This window comes from Macaca thibetana, chromosome 3, assembly GCF_024542745.1.
Source record: "Macaca thibetana thibetana isolate TM-01 chromosome 3, ASM2454274v1, whole genome shotgun sequence".
Lineage (NCBI taxonomy): Eukaryota > Metazoa > Chordata > Mammalia > Primates > Cercopithecidae > Macaca > Macaca thibetana.
Genome location: NC_065580.1, coordinates 16,238,076 through 16,253,342, shown reverse-complemented (window position 1 = coordinate 16,253,342; position 15,267 = coordinate 16,238,076). Strand labels below are relative to the sequence as shown.

At 40.6% G+C, this 15,267-nt stretch overlaps 1 protein-coding gene and 2 gene segments (V, D, J or C); all 3 read left to right on the top strand.

The window, feature by feature from the left end:
• The window catches only part of LOC126951110 (probable non-functional T cell receptor beta variable 7-3), a 632,711-nt gene that overhangs the window by 300,152 nt on the left and 317,292 nt on the right, over positions 1-15,267 (top strand).
• The window catches only part of LOC126951109 (M1-specific T cell receptor beta chain-like), a 418,381-nt gene that overhangs the window by 137,181 nt on the left and 265,933 nt on the right, over positions 1-15,267 (top strand). The gene's annotated exons all lie outside the window — the stretch shown is intronic.
• LOC126951104 (T cell receptor beta variable 20-1-like) lies at positions 8,410-9,284 on the top strand. The segment is given in 2 exon segments: positions 8,410-8,548; positions 8,879-9,284. Coding segments are annotated over 2 exon segments (468 nt in total).

The following is a 15,267-nucleotide window of genomic DNA, read 5'->3' as shown; positions in this document are numbered from 1 at the left end:
TACACACATTATGTATCAATGTTTTGTTTTGTTTTTTTTTTATTTTTATTTTTTTAAAAAAAGGAAAAATAAATGAATTCCACGTTCTTGTATAATCAGAGTGTCTACAGCGCTCCTAGAGGAACCCAAACCTTACAGTTGCTGGAAAGATAAAAACCAATGGGCCAATTGGAGTGAAACTCTGGCCCGGAAACTTGGGGTGCCAGCCCCCTCAGCACAGATGCAACGCAGAGTTATGGGAGGTGCCAATGACTCTGCTCTCTGTCCTGTCTCCTCATCTGCAAAATTAGAAAGCCTGTCTTGAGTATTTCCAGGAACCTCCCACCTCTTGGTTCCAGCCACCGACAAACTCTGCACATAAGGCCAGGAGAAGCCCCAGAGCCAAGCCTCTTTTCTCATTCTCTTCCCACAAGTGCTTGGAGCTACAAGGAGGCCCCCTTTCCACTATGAGCAACCAGGTGCTCTGCTGTGTGGTCCTTTGTCTCCTTGGAGCAAGTGAGTCCTGGGTTCAGGGAGAAAATTCCTATCTGGAATGCTGCAAGTTCCAAATCTAAGGCTTCCCTGAGGGACAGCAGCATCAGGCACCTCCGTGCGCTGTACTTCAGGCATGCCTCTCTTTCTTTTCCAGACACCATGGATGGCAGAATCACTCAGTCCCCAAAGTACCTGTTCAGAAAGGAAGGACAGAATGTGACCCTGAGTTGTGAACAGAATTTGAACCACGATGCCATGTACTGGTACCGACAGGACCCAGGTCAAGGACTGAGATTGATCTACTACTCACAGATAGTAAATGACATTCAGAAAGGAGACATAGCTGAAGGGTACAGTGTGTCTCGGGAGAGGAAGGAATCCTTTCCTCTCACTGTGACATCAGCCCAAAGGAACCCAACAGCTTTCTATCTCTGTGCCAGTAGTATAGACACAGTGAAGCATGGATGTTGCCTCTCTGTGCATAAATGTGCCCAGTCCTGCTTCCCCGACCAGGTGGCAGGGCTCCTCTGCACTGTGTGACGGCAGGAAACGTCACTCAGCCACTAAGTTTAAAAAACTATTTTTATATATATATATATATAAACTATATATTTAGTTTAAAAAACTATATATATAACTAAAAATATATATATAAACTATATATACAACTAAAACTATATATATAAATATATATAGGTTTAAAAAACTATATATATAACTAAAAAATATAAACTATATATAAATATATATAACTAAACTTTATATATGAGACTAAAATGACAGTTTTATACAGTTTTTTAAACTACAGTTTTGTATATATATAACTATATATATGTATATATCATTTTTTAAACTATAGTTTTGTAGTTTTATTTATTTACTTACTTATTGGAGACAGAGTCTCACTCTGTTGCCCAGGCCGCTGTGCAGTGGCATGATCTCAGCTCACTGCAATCTCTGCCTCCCGGGTTCAAGCAATTTTCCTGCCTCAGCCTCCCAAGTAGCTGGGATTACAGATGCACACCACTGTACCTGGCTAATTTTTGTATTTTAGTAGAGGCAGGGTTTCACCATGTTGGCCAGGATGGTCTCAAACTCCTGACCTCAGCTGATCCACCCACCTCGGCCTCCCAAAGTGCTGGGATTACAGGTGTGAGTCACCGTGCCTGGCTGTTTTATCGTTTTATATAGTTATTTTTAAAAACTAGAAATATAATAGTTTTTTAAACCTACTTATTGGCTGAGCGAAGTTTCCTGCCATATATGATATAGATATAGATATGTTATATATGTGTTATATGTTGTATATAAGATATATACATGTATATATAGAGAGAGTCAGAGAGACACAGAGAAGAAAGAAGAGAAAAGTTAATCTTACAACCCCAAGCTTTTTTCTGTTTTACTGAATGCTAGATGAATAGATGAATGAATGAATAGAAATGAATGAATGAATAGAAAATTTTCCCTTCTTTCAGGAAGATAAAAAGGGCTGTGGAAAGAGAGATGCAGAAGACAAACCCTGTAATCACAATTTCATATGACGCACGCTTTAATGAGAGACGTTAGTGGAGTATAGGAAATAACATAGCCAATTCTGTCTGGTGACATCAGGAAGGGCGTCAAAGAGACAGCAAATTTTCAGATGAAACTTATTATTCAGATTTCACCAGATGGGCAAGTAGGATTTCACCAGATGGGCAAGCACCAAAAGAGGGAGGCAGGCTAAGGGAACTATGAAAGGAAAGAGTGATGAGATAACACCAGGAAAAAAAATATCAACACTCCCTCCTCCACCGGAATATGGCAGTGGAAGAAAATTTGGACAAATGAATGGAGTCAAGTTATTGAACAGAATTGAGTTTCTGGTTCTAGTGGTCCTTCATTGGACATCTGTGTAGAAACATTCAAGAGGCTCCATAAGTGCAGGTCTGGCACTTAGAGGAGAAGGTCGGGCTGGAGAGAAATGTTTGAGTGATAGATAAGCACACAAGTGTGAATAAAACTTCCCAAGTGATCTTGTTTTCTATGTTTTCTCTCTGTATGCTCTGCCACCTATGCATTGAATTAGAAGGTAAGTGGTGTTAATTCTTATGTTGACTTACAAATGTTTATTTGATCATATAATTATGCTTCTAGAAATTGATGTTTCTATATTATTCTTCAGATACAACTGAAACTGCTGGTTGAAAACTTTTTAAAAATATTGTCAGAAGCATCAAATAACCTTAGTCTGTCCTGCTGTATTGTTCTCTTTTTCCAGGGATAAGAAATTTTTAGAAAAATGTAAGTGCCTGTCCAGAATACACAAGACTTGGCTCCACGAATTTTCTTCGAATTATTGCCTGGATTCTGTGTTTAGCCTTGGATTTCTTCTTCTACATAGCCTATGGGAGTTTGACTCACACCGAGTCTCACAGAAACCAAAATACTAAAACATAGAGATGGAAAAGATATTTCTCCCTGAATAGGATCTAAAGAACATTAAGATATGGTAGCATGAGAACTACAAGCAGTCATTGAAACTAATGCTTTCTGACAGTAGTAAGTAAAACACTGGAAATGAGATGGCTCTAAGATACTTCACTTTGAATGTCCAGACCATATTCACAGATACCTCCACATCAGTCATTCTCTGAGCCAGAGGATGGAGCCAGGGACCTTCATGGCAGTGGGAGAGACACAGACCCATAATGTTATCTGTGCTCTATGTACAAGCATTCTCCCGAGGTGATGGGATGGGGGAAAGACTGTCTGTCCAAGGAAAGGAAGAAAATGAAAGGGAAGACAGTAAGAGATAGACAATCTTGTTTTTCCTTGTTTTTCTTGTCCGTGACTAGAATGGACACAAATTCCTTTCTTTCAGTTGAGGAATTTATTAAAGCAGAGCATAAGAACTTGAATAGACTTCAAAAATTCTACTGTAAAACTATTAACCATTTGCTTTTTTCAGGGTAATCTTAATGCTGAAAAGAATGCTGTAGCGATGAAGTTTCATCATAACCTCCATTCCCAGAACCAGGTTGTACGAGAGATATCATCTGAAGTAAAAGACAGGAACGTTTTAAAATGTAAAATATCACTGAATGTTTTCTTAGCAAGTTTTCAGAGGCCATCACATCTATTAAACAGAAAGATAATTTACATAAGATTTTAATCTAGAACTATTTCTTTAACATAATAAACATAATTGCTCAATTTAAAATCACATTGAACATAACCAACAGTAAATTAGACAAGTCAGAAAACCAATTTGTCAACTCTATAAAAATTCAAGAAATAGTCCAGAATTCTTAGGAAGCAGAAAGATATTTAACATGTGAGAAAAAGCTATTACCACAATAGCAGCTTTATTCCCAATGGCCCCAAATTGGAAAATATTCAACATCCATCAACAATGCAATAGATAAATGATTGTGTTGCATTTATGTAACAGAATACAATATAGCAAAAAATGTAATTTCCAACACAGATATTTTAAATATAAGATTGAATAAAATATAGTAGACACAAAATTATACGGTATGTAGTCAGAATAGTGATTAATTTGGTAGCATTATGTATTTACTCTGAGGGAGACATGAGGAAGGCTTTTGGAATTCTGAAATCTATATCTTGATCTGGGTGATGATTATACGAGTATATTCATTTCAAAAATTCATTTGGCTGAACACTTAAGATTTGTGCAGTCTATGTATTTTATACCTCACTTAGAAAGCTTAGAATGTAATGACAAGTATCTTACTTGACAAATGATCTATTGCTGTGTAACAAACCACTCCAAAAGTTAGTGATTTAAAGGAACAACATATTATTATCTCTTGTGGTTATGTAAAAGGGCTCAACTGGACAGTTCTCACTTAGGGATGCTCACATAGTCACTGTCAGTCACTGAGGCTGGAGATACCTGAAGGCTCAACTAGGCTGGATATCCAAGGTGGCTTTTGTGTGCCCCTGTTGGTTCGTTACCTGGGATGGCTGCAGTAGCTGTGGACCCGCTGAGCATGTCGCTCTGTACACAGCCTTCGATGTGATTAGATGGACTGTCTCACAGCATGGTGGCCTCTAGGCAGCTAAAGTTTTTGCATGGTAGTTGACCACCCTAAGAGGGAGCATTCAAGAGACCCAGATGTGGTCAGCTAGGCTCCTTACAGCCCAACCTGGGAAATATGCAGTGTCACCTCCACCACAATCCAGCCAGCTCAGATTCAAGAGAAAGGCACTCATGGGAAGGTGATCACTAGCCAGTGTGCTTCATCAGGCTAGTATCTTTGAAGACCAGATACCACACCACAGTCATTTGAATGTGTGTCGTTACTTGGTACTCTTAGTTTTTCCCTGCTGCTCTTTTTGCATTGGAGTCCTTTTGGGATGACATCAATAAAACTATTTCATGTTTTTAAGATTGTATTTGTCTAGTATTTCTTTTTCAACCTTTCTACATGTAGCCTTTTTATTGTTTTTATTCTTCAGGTGGGTATTTCATAAGCAGTGTGTATTTTTTCAGCCTCATGATTTATACAACTAGAATCCTCAGTCTATTGTCTTAAATGTATTTCTGTATAGCTTTCTATAGCAGGTGATTTCCTGGGTTTTGAGTCATGGTTCTTATTTGGTTTTGTACATTAATCTTTCTCACATTTTGGTTTCTTCTTCCCTCATGCATGACCTTATTTTTGTTGACTATTTTTCTCATTTCATTATTTTGTCTTTCAGAAGTCCACAATTCATTTTCATTTTTTGATGATTAACTAACATTTTATTATATAATTATATTAAGAAAATCTGAGATTAGGCCGGGCGCGGTGGCTCAAGCCTGTAATCCCAGCACTTTGGGAGGCTGAGACGGGCGGATCACGAGGTCACAAGATCAAGACCATCCTAGCTAACATGGTGAAACCCAGTCTCTACTAAAAAAATACAAAAAACTAGCCGGGCGAGGTGGCGGGCGCCTGTAGTTCCAGCTACTCCGGAGGCTGAGGCAGGAGAATGGCGTGAACCCGGGAGGCGGAGCTTGCAGTGAGCTGAGATCTGGCCACTGCACTCCAGCCTGGGCGACAGAGCAAGACTCCGTCTCAAAAAAAAAAAAAAAAAAAAATCTGAGATTAGTCTTATCTTTATCCTTCTCCTGAAGCCTATGCGAACTTTAGAACAATTAACACCTATGGTTCTCTTCATGATTTCCAATATTTTGGAGAGTCAGAATGTTAAATCTGTCTAACTATAATAACTAGAAGTATTATTGTTTTGTTTTACCAATACTTAATTACAATTACCTACCTATGTGTTAACCATCATCTTTAACCGTCATTGTTTTTGCACAAAACTTTAGTATACCAACTCAGAGCAGAAAGAGGATCCATCATATTCTGTGTCTGCCCTATTAAGCATGCTTCTTTGCTGCATGGCCTTTGATTCCTGGTAGCAGATTTAACCCAGGCAAAGATGTAGAGCCCTATTATGGGCTATCAGACCCCAATACCAAGGCTTTTCTTGTGCCACAGCCCTTTGATCGCAGGCCACTGACTCTAACTTCTATCTCCTTTTCCAACAGTTCTCATGGATACTAAAGTCCCCCAGACACCAAGAAAATTGGTCACATTGACTAATTTTAAGAGATGGCATTGCAGTAGTCTCAGAAAATGAAAAGTCATAGCACATACTAGCTACTGACAACGTATGGCTTGGCCTATGGCAAACCCATGACACAAATGGAAGTGTCAGGGAAGAAAAACCACCATGAGCATTAAGGAACAAAAGAGGATAGTATAGGAATTAGGCCTGACACAATCTGGGGAGAAGATGGATAAGTGAAAGTTTAAAAAGGGTCAGAAAAAACAACTCTAATAAGCTCTGGTGAAGGTGGATGAACTGGACTTTGCATTAAGTTTTGCATTAAGTTGGGTATATCCATGTACTACACGGAACCCTGAAGGGGATGGTGTAGGAATTTATGGAAGACGGCTGACTCTATGTGCCAACAGCCCTGTGAGTTCTCAGAAAAGTTTGGTGATGGGACTGCAGTCCCTCCTGGTCGGCAGAGATGGCAGTCAGTATAAAGAGCTGGATGTGAAACAGGGGAAAGTCAGCATAAATTGGAACTCATTGGCACTTTTGATGCTACTTCTCACTGCCTGGAGCCAGTGATGACTTCATAACTCAGTGGCAGCTGTTTTACTTTCCCCTTACAAACTTCATGCATTTCTTCCCCCATGATCAACTCTAACCTGGAACCATACTAGGAAAAAGTTATCTGAAACATCTTCCTTGCTTAGCCAGGTTGACACAGTGATAAAACACCACAGGAATATCCAGATGCTCCTTGACTTGCAGTGGGGTAATATCCTGATAAATCCAGCATAAATTGAAAACATCATAATTCAACTTACAATATCCAGCTTATCTGTACATAACCCCATCATAAGTCAAGGAGCACACTGAAATGCATATTGCTTTAGCACCACTGTAAAGTTGAAAAGTCATTAAACCATCATGAGACCATCTGTACCTGACAATTAGTGTTTCTCAAAATAAATAGAAAGATTTTCTTCTGATCTGAAGGTCTTCCAGCCACTCTCTCCCAAACATATCATAATATTGGGCCAGAGGTCACCCATCGCAAGCTGTCCTTACTTTTTGCAGAAAAAGTAGTTAGCACTATGAAGTGGCCTCATTTTAATGAGATCCAACATACCCAGGAAATAAAAAATGCAGCCACAGGAGCATACAGATGCCCTTCAATAGATATGCCAATATTAACATAATGCAATAGCTATATTTGTTATGATAAAACGATTCCACAATTGCACAAACATAATATGATGGGCGAAGTCTTAATCTTATCTTTTCTAGCTACCTATGCCAGAGAAGAACCAAATATTAAATGAAAGCATAATTGGGAGGCTGTTATAAAAATGAAAACACAGGACTTTCAGAATAACTTTCCAGCTCTTTGTACTTCTTGTAATTGCTACACGTTTCCAATGTTGATCCATTAAAACAAGTATCCCAGCATGCTCAAATCAAAGAATTTCTCATGCCTCCTAGAAACTATTTTCACTGCCCAGTACTTAGTATGATCTCCATTACAATAGAATAAATGTAATTATTCTCACAACCTCAACAGTGATTAACATGGAAACATACAAGCTAAATCGAGAAATAATATTAGAATGTTTAGAATTGAGTCCATCTATATATGAGGAAAATTGTTATGAGATACTCATGAGGTAACTGTCTCATTTAGAAAATGATGAAGTGGCTTCATCATGATTATGAAGAAACATTGGACTTCCAGCTGAGGCACTGGCCTGGGCGTTATCAATATTTATGGCAGTTCCAACCTGAAGGTCTAGTGATTAACCACCATGAGTTGTCTTGGTGTGATTGCTTTGAGGATATGAAACAGAAGCAGCAAACAGATTCCAATGCCATTCATTACCCAAACACACACTCATTTCCTTATAAGAAACTCACTTAAGTCATTGCAATGCTCTATATCTCAGTGTATCTGTAATAAATTTAGAAGTTGATTTGGGAAATCTTTAGGCCACTTTGGGCAATGTATGAGTTTTTGTTTTGTTTTGAGACGCAGTCTCATTCTATCACTCAGGCTGGAGTGCAGTGGTGCGATCTCAGCTCACTGCAACCTCCGCCTCCCAGGTTCAAGCAATTCTCTACCTCAGCCTCCCAAGTAGCTGGGATTACAGGCGCCTGCCACCACACCTGGCTAATTTTTGTGTTTTTAGTAGAGACGGGGTTTCACCATGTTGGCCAGGTTGGTCTTGAACTCCTAACCTTGTGATCCACCCGCCTCTGCCTCCCAAAGTGCTGGAATTACAGGCGTGAGCCACCGAGCCTGACTTGTACGGTTCTTTGATAGGCAGAGAGATGGATGTAACACTGGTCATGGGCAAAGATTACCACCAGGGGGCAGACTAGAGCATCCTTGAGATTCTGTGATCAGTCATCCCTCCTCGCTGGTGAATGGAGACAGTGGTCACAACTCTCCCCGCAGAAGGTGGTGTGGGGCCATCACCGAAGATGCTGTTGCTTCTGCTGCTTCTGGGGACAGGTATGAGCCTCCTTCTACCTGGGAGCTTCAGTAGGCATGTGCGTGTGTTGGCACGGTCAAGTGGTGGCCAGGCAATGTGGATTGTTTATGCTCATCAAAGGGAGAGGGAGCGGCCCTGCTCTCTAGAGGTGTAAACGGTAAGGTGAGAGCCACCGGTCAGAGGAGATGGGGGATTATGGCCCTAGGGAGATGACAGAAAGATTACACAAAACAAACAGGATTCTCCAGGAGCTGGGAGCACAGGGAGGGAGTGAGGCTCAGCTCTGCCTGTCATCCTGTCTGACTCGGGTCCTACTGGGCTCTCCTCTCTCTGGCTTCTGTTTTCAGCAGGCTCCGGGCTTGCTGCTGTCGTCTCTCAATATCCGAGCAGGGTTATCTGTAAGAGAGGAACCTCTGTGAAGATCGAGTGCCGTTGCCTGGACTTTCAGGCCACAACTATGTTTTGGTATCGTCAGTTCCAGACACAGAGCCTCATACTCATGGCAACTTCCAATGAGGGCTCCGGCGTCACATACGAGCAAGGCGTCAAGCAGGACAAGTTTCCCATCAACCATCCAAACCTGACCTTCTCCACTCTGACAGTGACCAATGCCCATCCTGAAGACAGCAGCTTCTACATCTGCAGTGCTAGAGACACAGCACCAGGAAGGGATCAGAGACCGCGGCAAGAACCCCCTGCAGCTGCCCCTCTGCCCCAGGGGGGCCCCTGAGTGCTGAGAGGGGAGGCGTGGAGATGGAAAACCACAGCTTTCCTGACTGAGACATCTGGGTGTGTGTGTGACATCTGGGTGTGTGTGTGTAGGGGGTGGGGCGGGGTGGGGGGGGAGAGAAAGAAAAGAAGCCCTGTGAGTGTGGATAGTGGAGGAGCTGTAGTGTTTGAGACCCATGAAATGGCCATAGAGTTGGGCCTAAAGTGGTCAGCGGACGTGGAAGCTTCCCTGAAAATTATAAAACCTGGAATTTTGCCCTGACTCTGCCACATTAGTCATGTGCTCTTGAATAGATCTACACAGAATCCTAGAGGTAGATATGAAGACAGTTGTATAATCACTGTGTATTTCCTATAATAAACTTCAGCGATTGGCTTTCTTGTCATCATGCTGGGCTCTCAAGACAAAGATAACCAAGAGGCAGCCAAGTAGACAGTTATGCATGAGTACGTTACCTTAGGGGAGGACGGCAACAGCATTGAATAGCACCCACTTCAAATTTGTGTTCAGTCCTCCTTGGACCAGGACCACCAAAATAAAATCCTATCACATTTCCTGTAAATGTTGAATGCCATCATGTTCTCCATGTTGTTTCGGTTGATGAATGAACAGAGTAAGACTCGGTACAAAGGAAGGAGAGCACCCTCTATGCCTAGGTACACACGATATGGAATGTATCCCTAGGGAAGGTGCTGGTGAGCTGGCTTCTGGGAAAGGTGTCAAGGGGAAGAGCGGGCAGAGGTACCTAGAAGGAAGATCTCAGACAACATGGCTTGTCTACAGAGTTGGAAAGTTCTGCCAGTAGCTAGAAGACAGTAAGTGGAACAGTGAAAATCCTTCCCTAGGAGAAACCAAATATTTACATTGACCACAAATCTGTATGAGCCAATAGAAAATGAGCAAAACATGATCATACATTTAATAGAAGAAACATGTATGACCAATAAACATATAGAGATATTTTACTGCATTGATGATCAGGATAATATGAAGCAAGACATAGTGATACATAGCCTTATATCCGCTTGATTAGCAAAATATAAAAAGTTTAGAAATATAAAATGTTAGCAAGGGTATGGATTCATAGGATTACTTATAAATTACTGATGGGAGCATAAGTACTATAAACCATTTGGAAACAGTTCAGCATCATCTCATAGTTGAAGATTCCTATGTCCCATGACTCAGCAATTCCACTCCTAGATTTACATCAGGAGAGGCTCTTGCATACATGACTCAGCAATTCCACTCCTAGATTTACATCAGGAGAAGCTCTTGCATACACATATCAGAAGATATAAATACAAAAGTGTTCTTAACAGCACCAAACAGTAGAAAAACATGGCACCAAGCCACATATGCACCGAGAAGAGTGAATGAATAAACTGTGGCATATTCATATGAGTCAAAATGAATGAACTATAGTGAAGAGCAAGGTTATAGGTGAATCTTAGCAATATAATAGCAAATGCAAAAACTAAGTCTAATGAGACTATGCAAAGCCTAATGTGCTTTTCATAAAGCTAAAAACAAATAAGTCAAGAAAATAATTTTCAGGAATAAAATAGGTCAAATTTTATTGAAAGGAAAGCAAAGACCAGTCATATGCTGGAGCCTACCTTATCAGCTCATGGGAGCTGACTGTATACATTTTTCCCAACTCCAGTTTTAGTGACATCATTTTGTTAGCTTGAAACTGGCAATAGTGAGGGTATTTACACTACAGAAATCAGCAAACACAATAAATTACAGTTTTGCTTTATTTTCCTCCAGATAGTTAGTTGTCAACCCTTTACCAACACACTACTGGCAGGGAATAATAGTGACCCAAGTTCAGGATTTTTATAAGGCTGGGGCATGGCAGGAGATAGAACGAGAGAGAACTACATAGCTATACATTTAAATATTGTCAAGGTCTGTCTTGCATAATGTTGAGGAGGAGATGTTTTACAAGTTCCTATTATATTTTTAAATAAATAAATAACTATTCATTGACAAGCAATGCCTATGTGTTATGAACCACAGGTTAAGATAAATAAAATTGTATGCATATAGAATCAAAAAGAAGAGAAAATAAAACAAATAAATGAATAGATTAGAGTTCTTACAAGAAAAGGATCAAGAGCATTTTATAGTCAAAACCAGGAGTGAAATAGCAGTGGCTCAACTGCTACCATCCTTATACAGACATCTGCTGCTGAATTAATCACGGCAGACAACCTGCTACCCAATAGACCTGGACCCTTGTCAACCCCTTTGCAACAGGGAGCAAGGGTTTAGACACTAAGGGTGAACGTGAAAACATGGAGATGACACCTGGCCCCTGACCAAGGTGGAACTGACTGGAATAAGATGGGAGCCAAGTCCGCAGCGCACACGCTGCTGTTTTTCATCTCCGCTATGACCATGTGTTGCTGGTGGTTAAATACCCTACCTGGGTTCAGTCACCTCAGACTGTGCCATTGTCACCGAACTCACGGACCCATTTTAGTTGTAGCCTTTTACTCTGTTAGTGTTTTCAGCCTGGAGAACAGAGCTAGTAAAATACTTTAAAAATATTCCACTGCTCACTAATGGCATGGAAAAGACAAGAGCTTTTAAGGCTCTGGCATGAAACAGGGAGACAGTGGTTACATTCCTATTTCATGCAGTCACTATTTCCCTCTGCATTAAGCCGAGGAGTGTAGTGTTTCAGTGACATTTAGCATGGAACAGTGCTGGGTTCAGACCTGCCTTTCCCAAACCAGCTGGCTATCAAGGACACAGCCTACTGCCTACCTACATTACCTTAGGAAAGAAGACAACAGCGTTGAACAGCATTCAGTCCCAATTTGTGTTCTGTCTTCCTTGGACAAGTACCAACAAAATAAAATCCTATCACATTTCCTGTAAATTTTGAATGCCATACATTTTTGATGAGCAATTATTTTTGAAGTGTTGGACTTCCTGTTCTGATTTAATATTCTACTCTCTGGGCTTTGTTGTATTTGAAATCAAGTTCACCTTTCAGAGGCAGTGATGGGTGAGGTAAGAGACAGACTCTTACATCGTCCTACCCGATACACACACACACACACACACACACACACACACACACACACGCGGAAGCACCGTGTTCCCCAGTAATGGAGAAGCCATGGGGAGAATTTCAGAGGTTTCAAGGGAGCTAGGGTTTTCTAATTCCTCTATATCCTTGGATATCCCCATTCTTAATGTCAAAAATTAATCTCTGGAGCTGGTTTCCAGGAGTCTGAACCCATTTGCTACAGTACATGTATCATCTCAGGCATCCAAAGGTGAATATTTGATTAGCTACTTCACAACTTCATACCACTGCCGCTGTTTTACCATTCTGGAATGTGGAAAGCAGCGTGACTCCTATTAACTGACCAGTAGTCAATTTCAACTACCCATAAATATGTGAGTGTCTTTTATCTGTAATCTCCTATCTGGTGCCATTTTTGAAAAGCAGTTAAGACTCTTTTATTCTAAAAAATGAACTGTGTCTCACTTCTTGAAAGTAATTATTGATGAAATGCTCCCTGGAGAGTCTGAAGCCCCTGATATTGCATATTTAATGGTTATCCGCCTTTTAATAAAAGGTATGGGGATAAATTTTAAATATTATTCCTAAATACCTTACATCAAGATGAGCTAGAGTTAATTAAGTGGGACAAGAGATAATGAGTTCAAGGGCATTTAAGAAAGATTAAAGAACCAGTGCAAATGTTTTAATCAGGAAATAAATTGGTGTGTTTAATGACAGGAAAGAAGTCAGCAGCGTGGCAGCAGCAGGGGGAGGAGGCGGTTGAGTACAGAGCAAAATTGAAGAAGGCAGGAAGGCATCAGACCACTCACAACCTTACTGGTCAAGGTAAATGATACAGAATCCAACACAAAGCTTAACAGGAGACATTGAGGTTTTCAACCTTTGACTTCTGTAGTAATCAGATTCATGGCTGTGTGTGTATCTGTGTATTTAATCACCCTGGTCACAAAGTGAAGAAATAATGGACCGTGCAGGGAAAGCAAAATGTTACCTCTACCCTCTTAGGGTTTTTCGGCTGGGCCTGAGAACGGAACAGATTAACAAGAGAAAAGCAAACACATGTATTTAATATAAGTTTTACATTACATGAAAGCCCCCATAATTAAAGGAAGACCTGAATATGCAGTTAGAGTTGAACACTCATATACTGAATTGGGCAAAGAGTCATACATTGTTAAAAGGTGAAAAAGTAAAGGGGCTTCGGCTAGGGTTGCTGGTGGAATGGCAAAGTGATGAGGAAGGTGAGGGTTAGTTCAACAAGCTTTTTTGTACAGATTCCTTGGCCTCAACATCATCCCATTCTATCTTTGATGTTAAGAATATTCTTTCTTCCTGGTATAGATAAAACATTTTTTTATATGGGAGGTTTATTCCGTTTTTCAAGAAGAAAAGGGGAAGGATCAGAATACTCCTCTTATACCTGCTATTGTCTAAAGACATTAAAGGCATTAAAACGCCTCTAGCTCAAAATAATCCTTATGCCAAAGTGGCGTGTTTTGGGCAGAGAGTTGGGGGGCTTATGCTGCCATCCTCCAGCAGTGTGGACAGAGTTGATGTGGAGGGAAAATGTTAGCTCAGACAAGCAGTAGTTTAGCTCGGATAATGATGATGGTGTTAGAAATATGGGGAAAATGAGACATTGAAAAGGAAGTAAATCAAAGGACTTGGCAATTGGTTAGACATGAGCAGCAACATGCAGGGGGTGGAGGGTGATGATTAAGAGACTGCTACAGACAGACAAATAAGGAGGACCAAGTGGGAAGAAGATCAAGATTTACTTTGAGATTGGGAGTGCCTTTGAGACAGTGATCTAACCAGGAATATGCACAGAGCAGTTGGATGTACAGTCATGGACTCAGAAAATGGATCTGGATAAGGAGTACACCTTTGGGACATTTAGCCTCACTGGAAGAATGAAAATGCCTCCAACCCCTTGATATAGAGTTTACAATGAAAAGAGCAGAGAACATAGAATAGAGATTTAGGGAGCACACCTGCCTTGGGGGACTATAAAAGGTTGAGGGAGGCAAAATGCACTGATAAACCACCATGGGCATTAGACTAATGGTCTAGACTAATGGCTGAGTCATGGTGTCAGTAATCACTAGTAACAATGCTGTGGAGTATGTGGCAGGTACCACACCAAGTGCTGCTTTTTTCTTAATTCCGCTCTGATGTTTGGGATGCCTCCTTGCTGCCTCGCTGCGGGGCGGGCCACTCCCGACTCATGCAGGCTGAGGCAGACCTCAGCGGGCATCGGATGAATTCGCTCCTTTGACCACTAGAGGGTGATGTGGATCTTTCTATAAAATATCTGCCACTCATCCAGTGTGGACTCCGAGCTTCACCAGATATTTCAGATGATATGCTTAGGTGCTGATTGACCGAAAAAATTGCAGATATCCTGGGAGGCCAATTGGTCTTTAAAAATGGCAGGATCTAATCTTAACATTTTGTAAAACCCTTAGCGTTTACCCATATCTGGCACCTGTAGTCATGTGATTTCTACATAATTGATAAACACATAAATGAATAATGCCGTGGTTTCTATTCAACATTGTGCTGAATTTGCAACCAGTGAAACAAGGGGAAAAAGTTGAAAATGAGAAAGGAAAGAAAAATAAATAAGTATTAGAGCATGACAAGCTTAGTTATAGAGATTCAAAAGGGTCTAAAGAAGCAATGCATTATCAATAACAAAATGTAGTAAGTTTACTGAATTTAACATAAATATAAACATTATTTTATTTTCACATACTAGAAGCAGTTAGGATGTTTCTTAACAAGGGAGACAATTTACAAATAATAATATAAAATATAAAATAAACACCTAAGAACAAATCTATTAGAAGATTAGCAAAGACTATCATGCAGAAAATTATTAAAATTTTAGGGGAATGAGGGTTGGGCACAGTGGCTCACGCCTGTAATCCCAGCACTTTGGGATGCTGAGGCGGGCA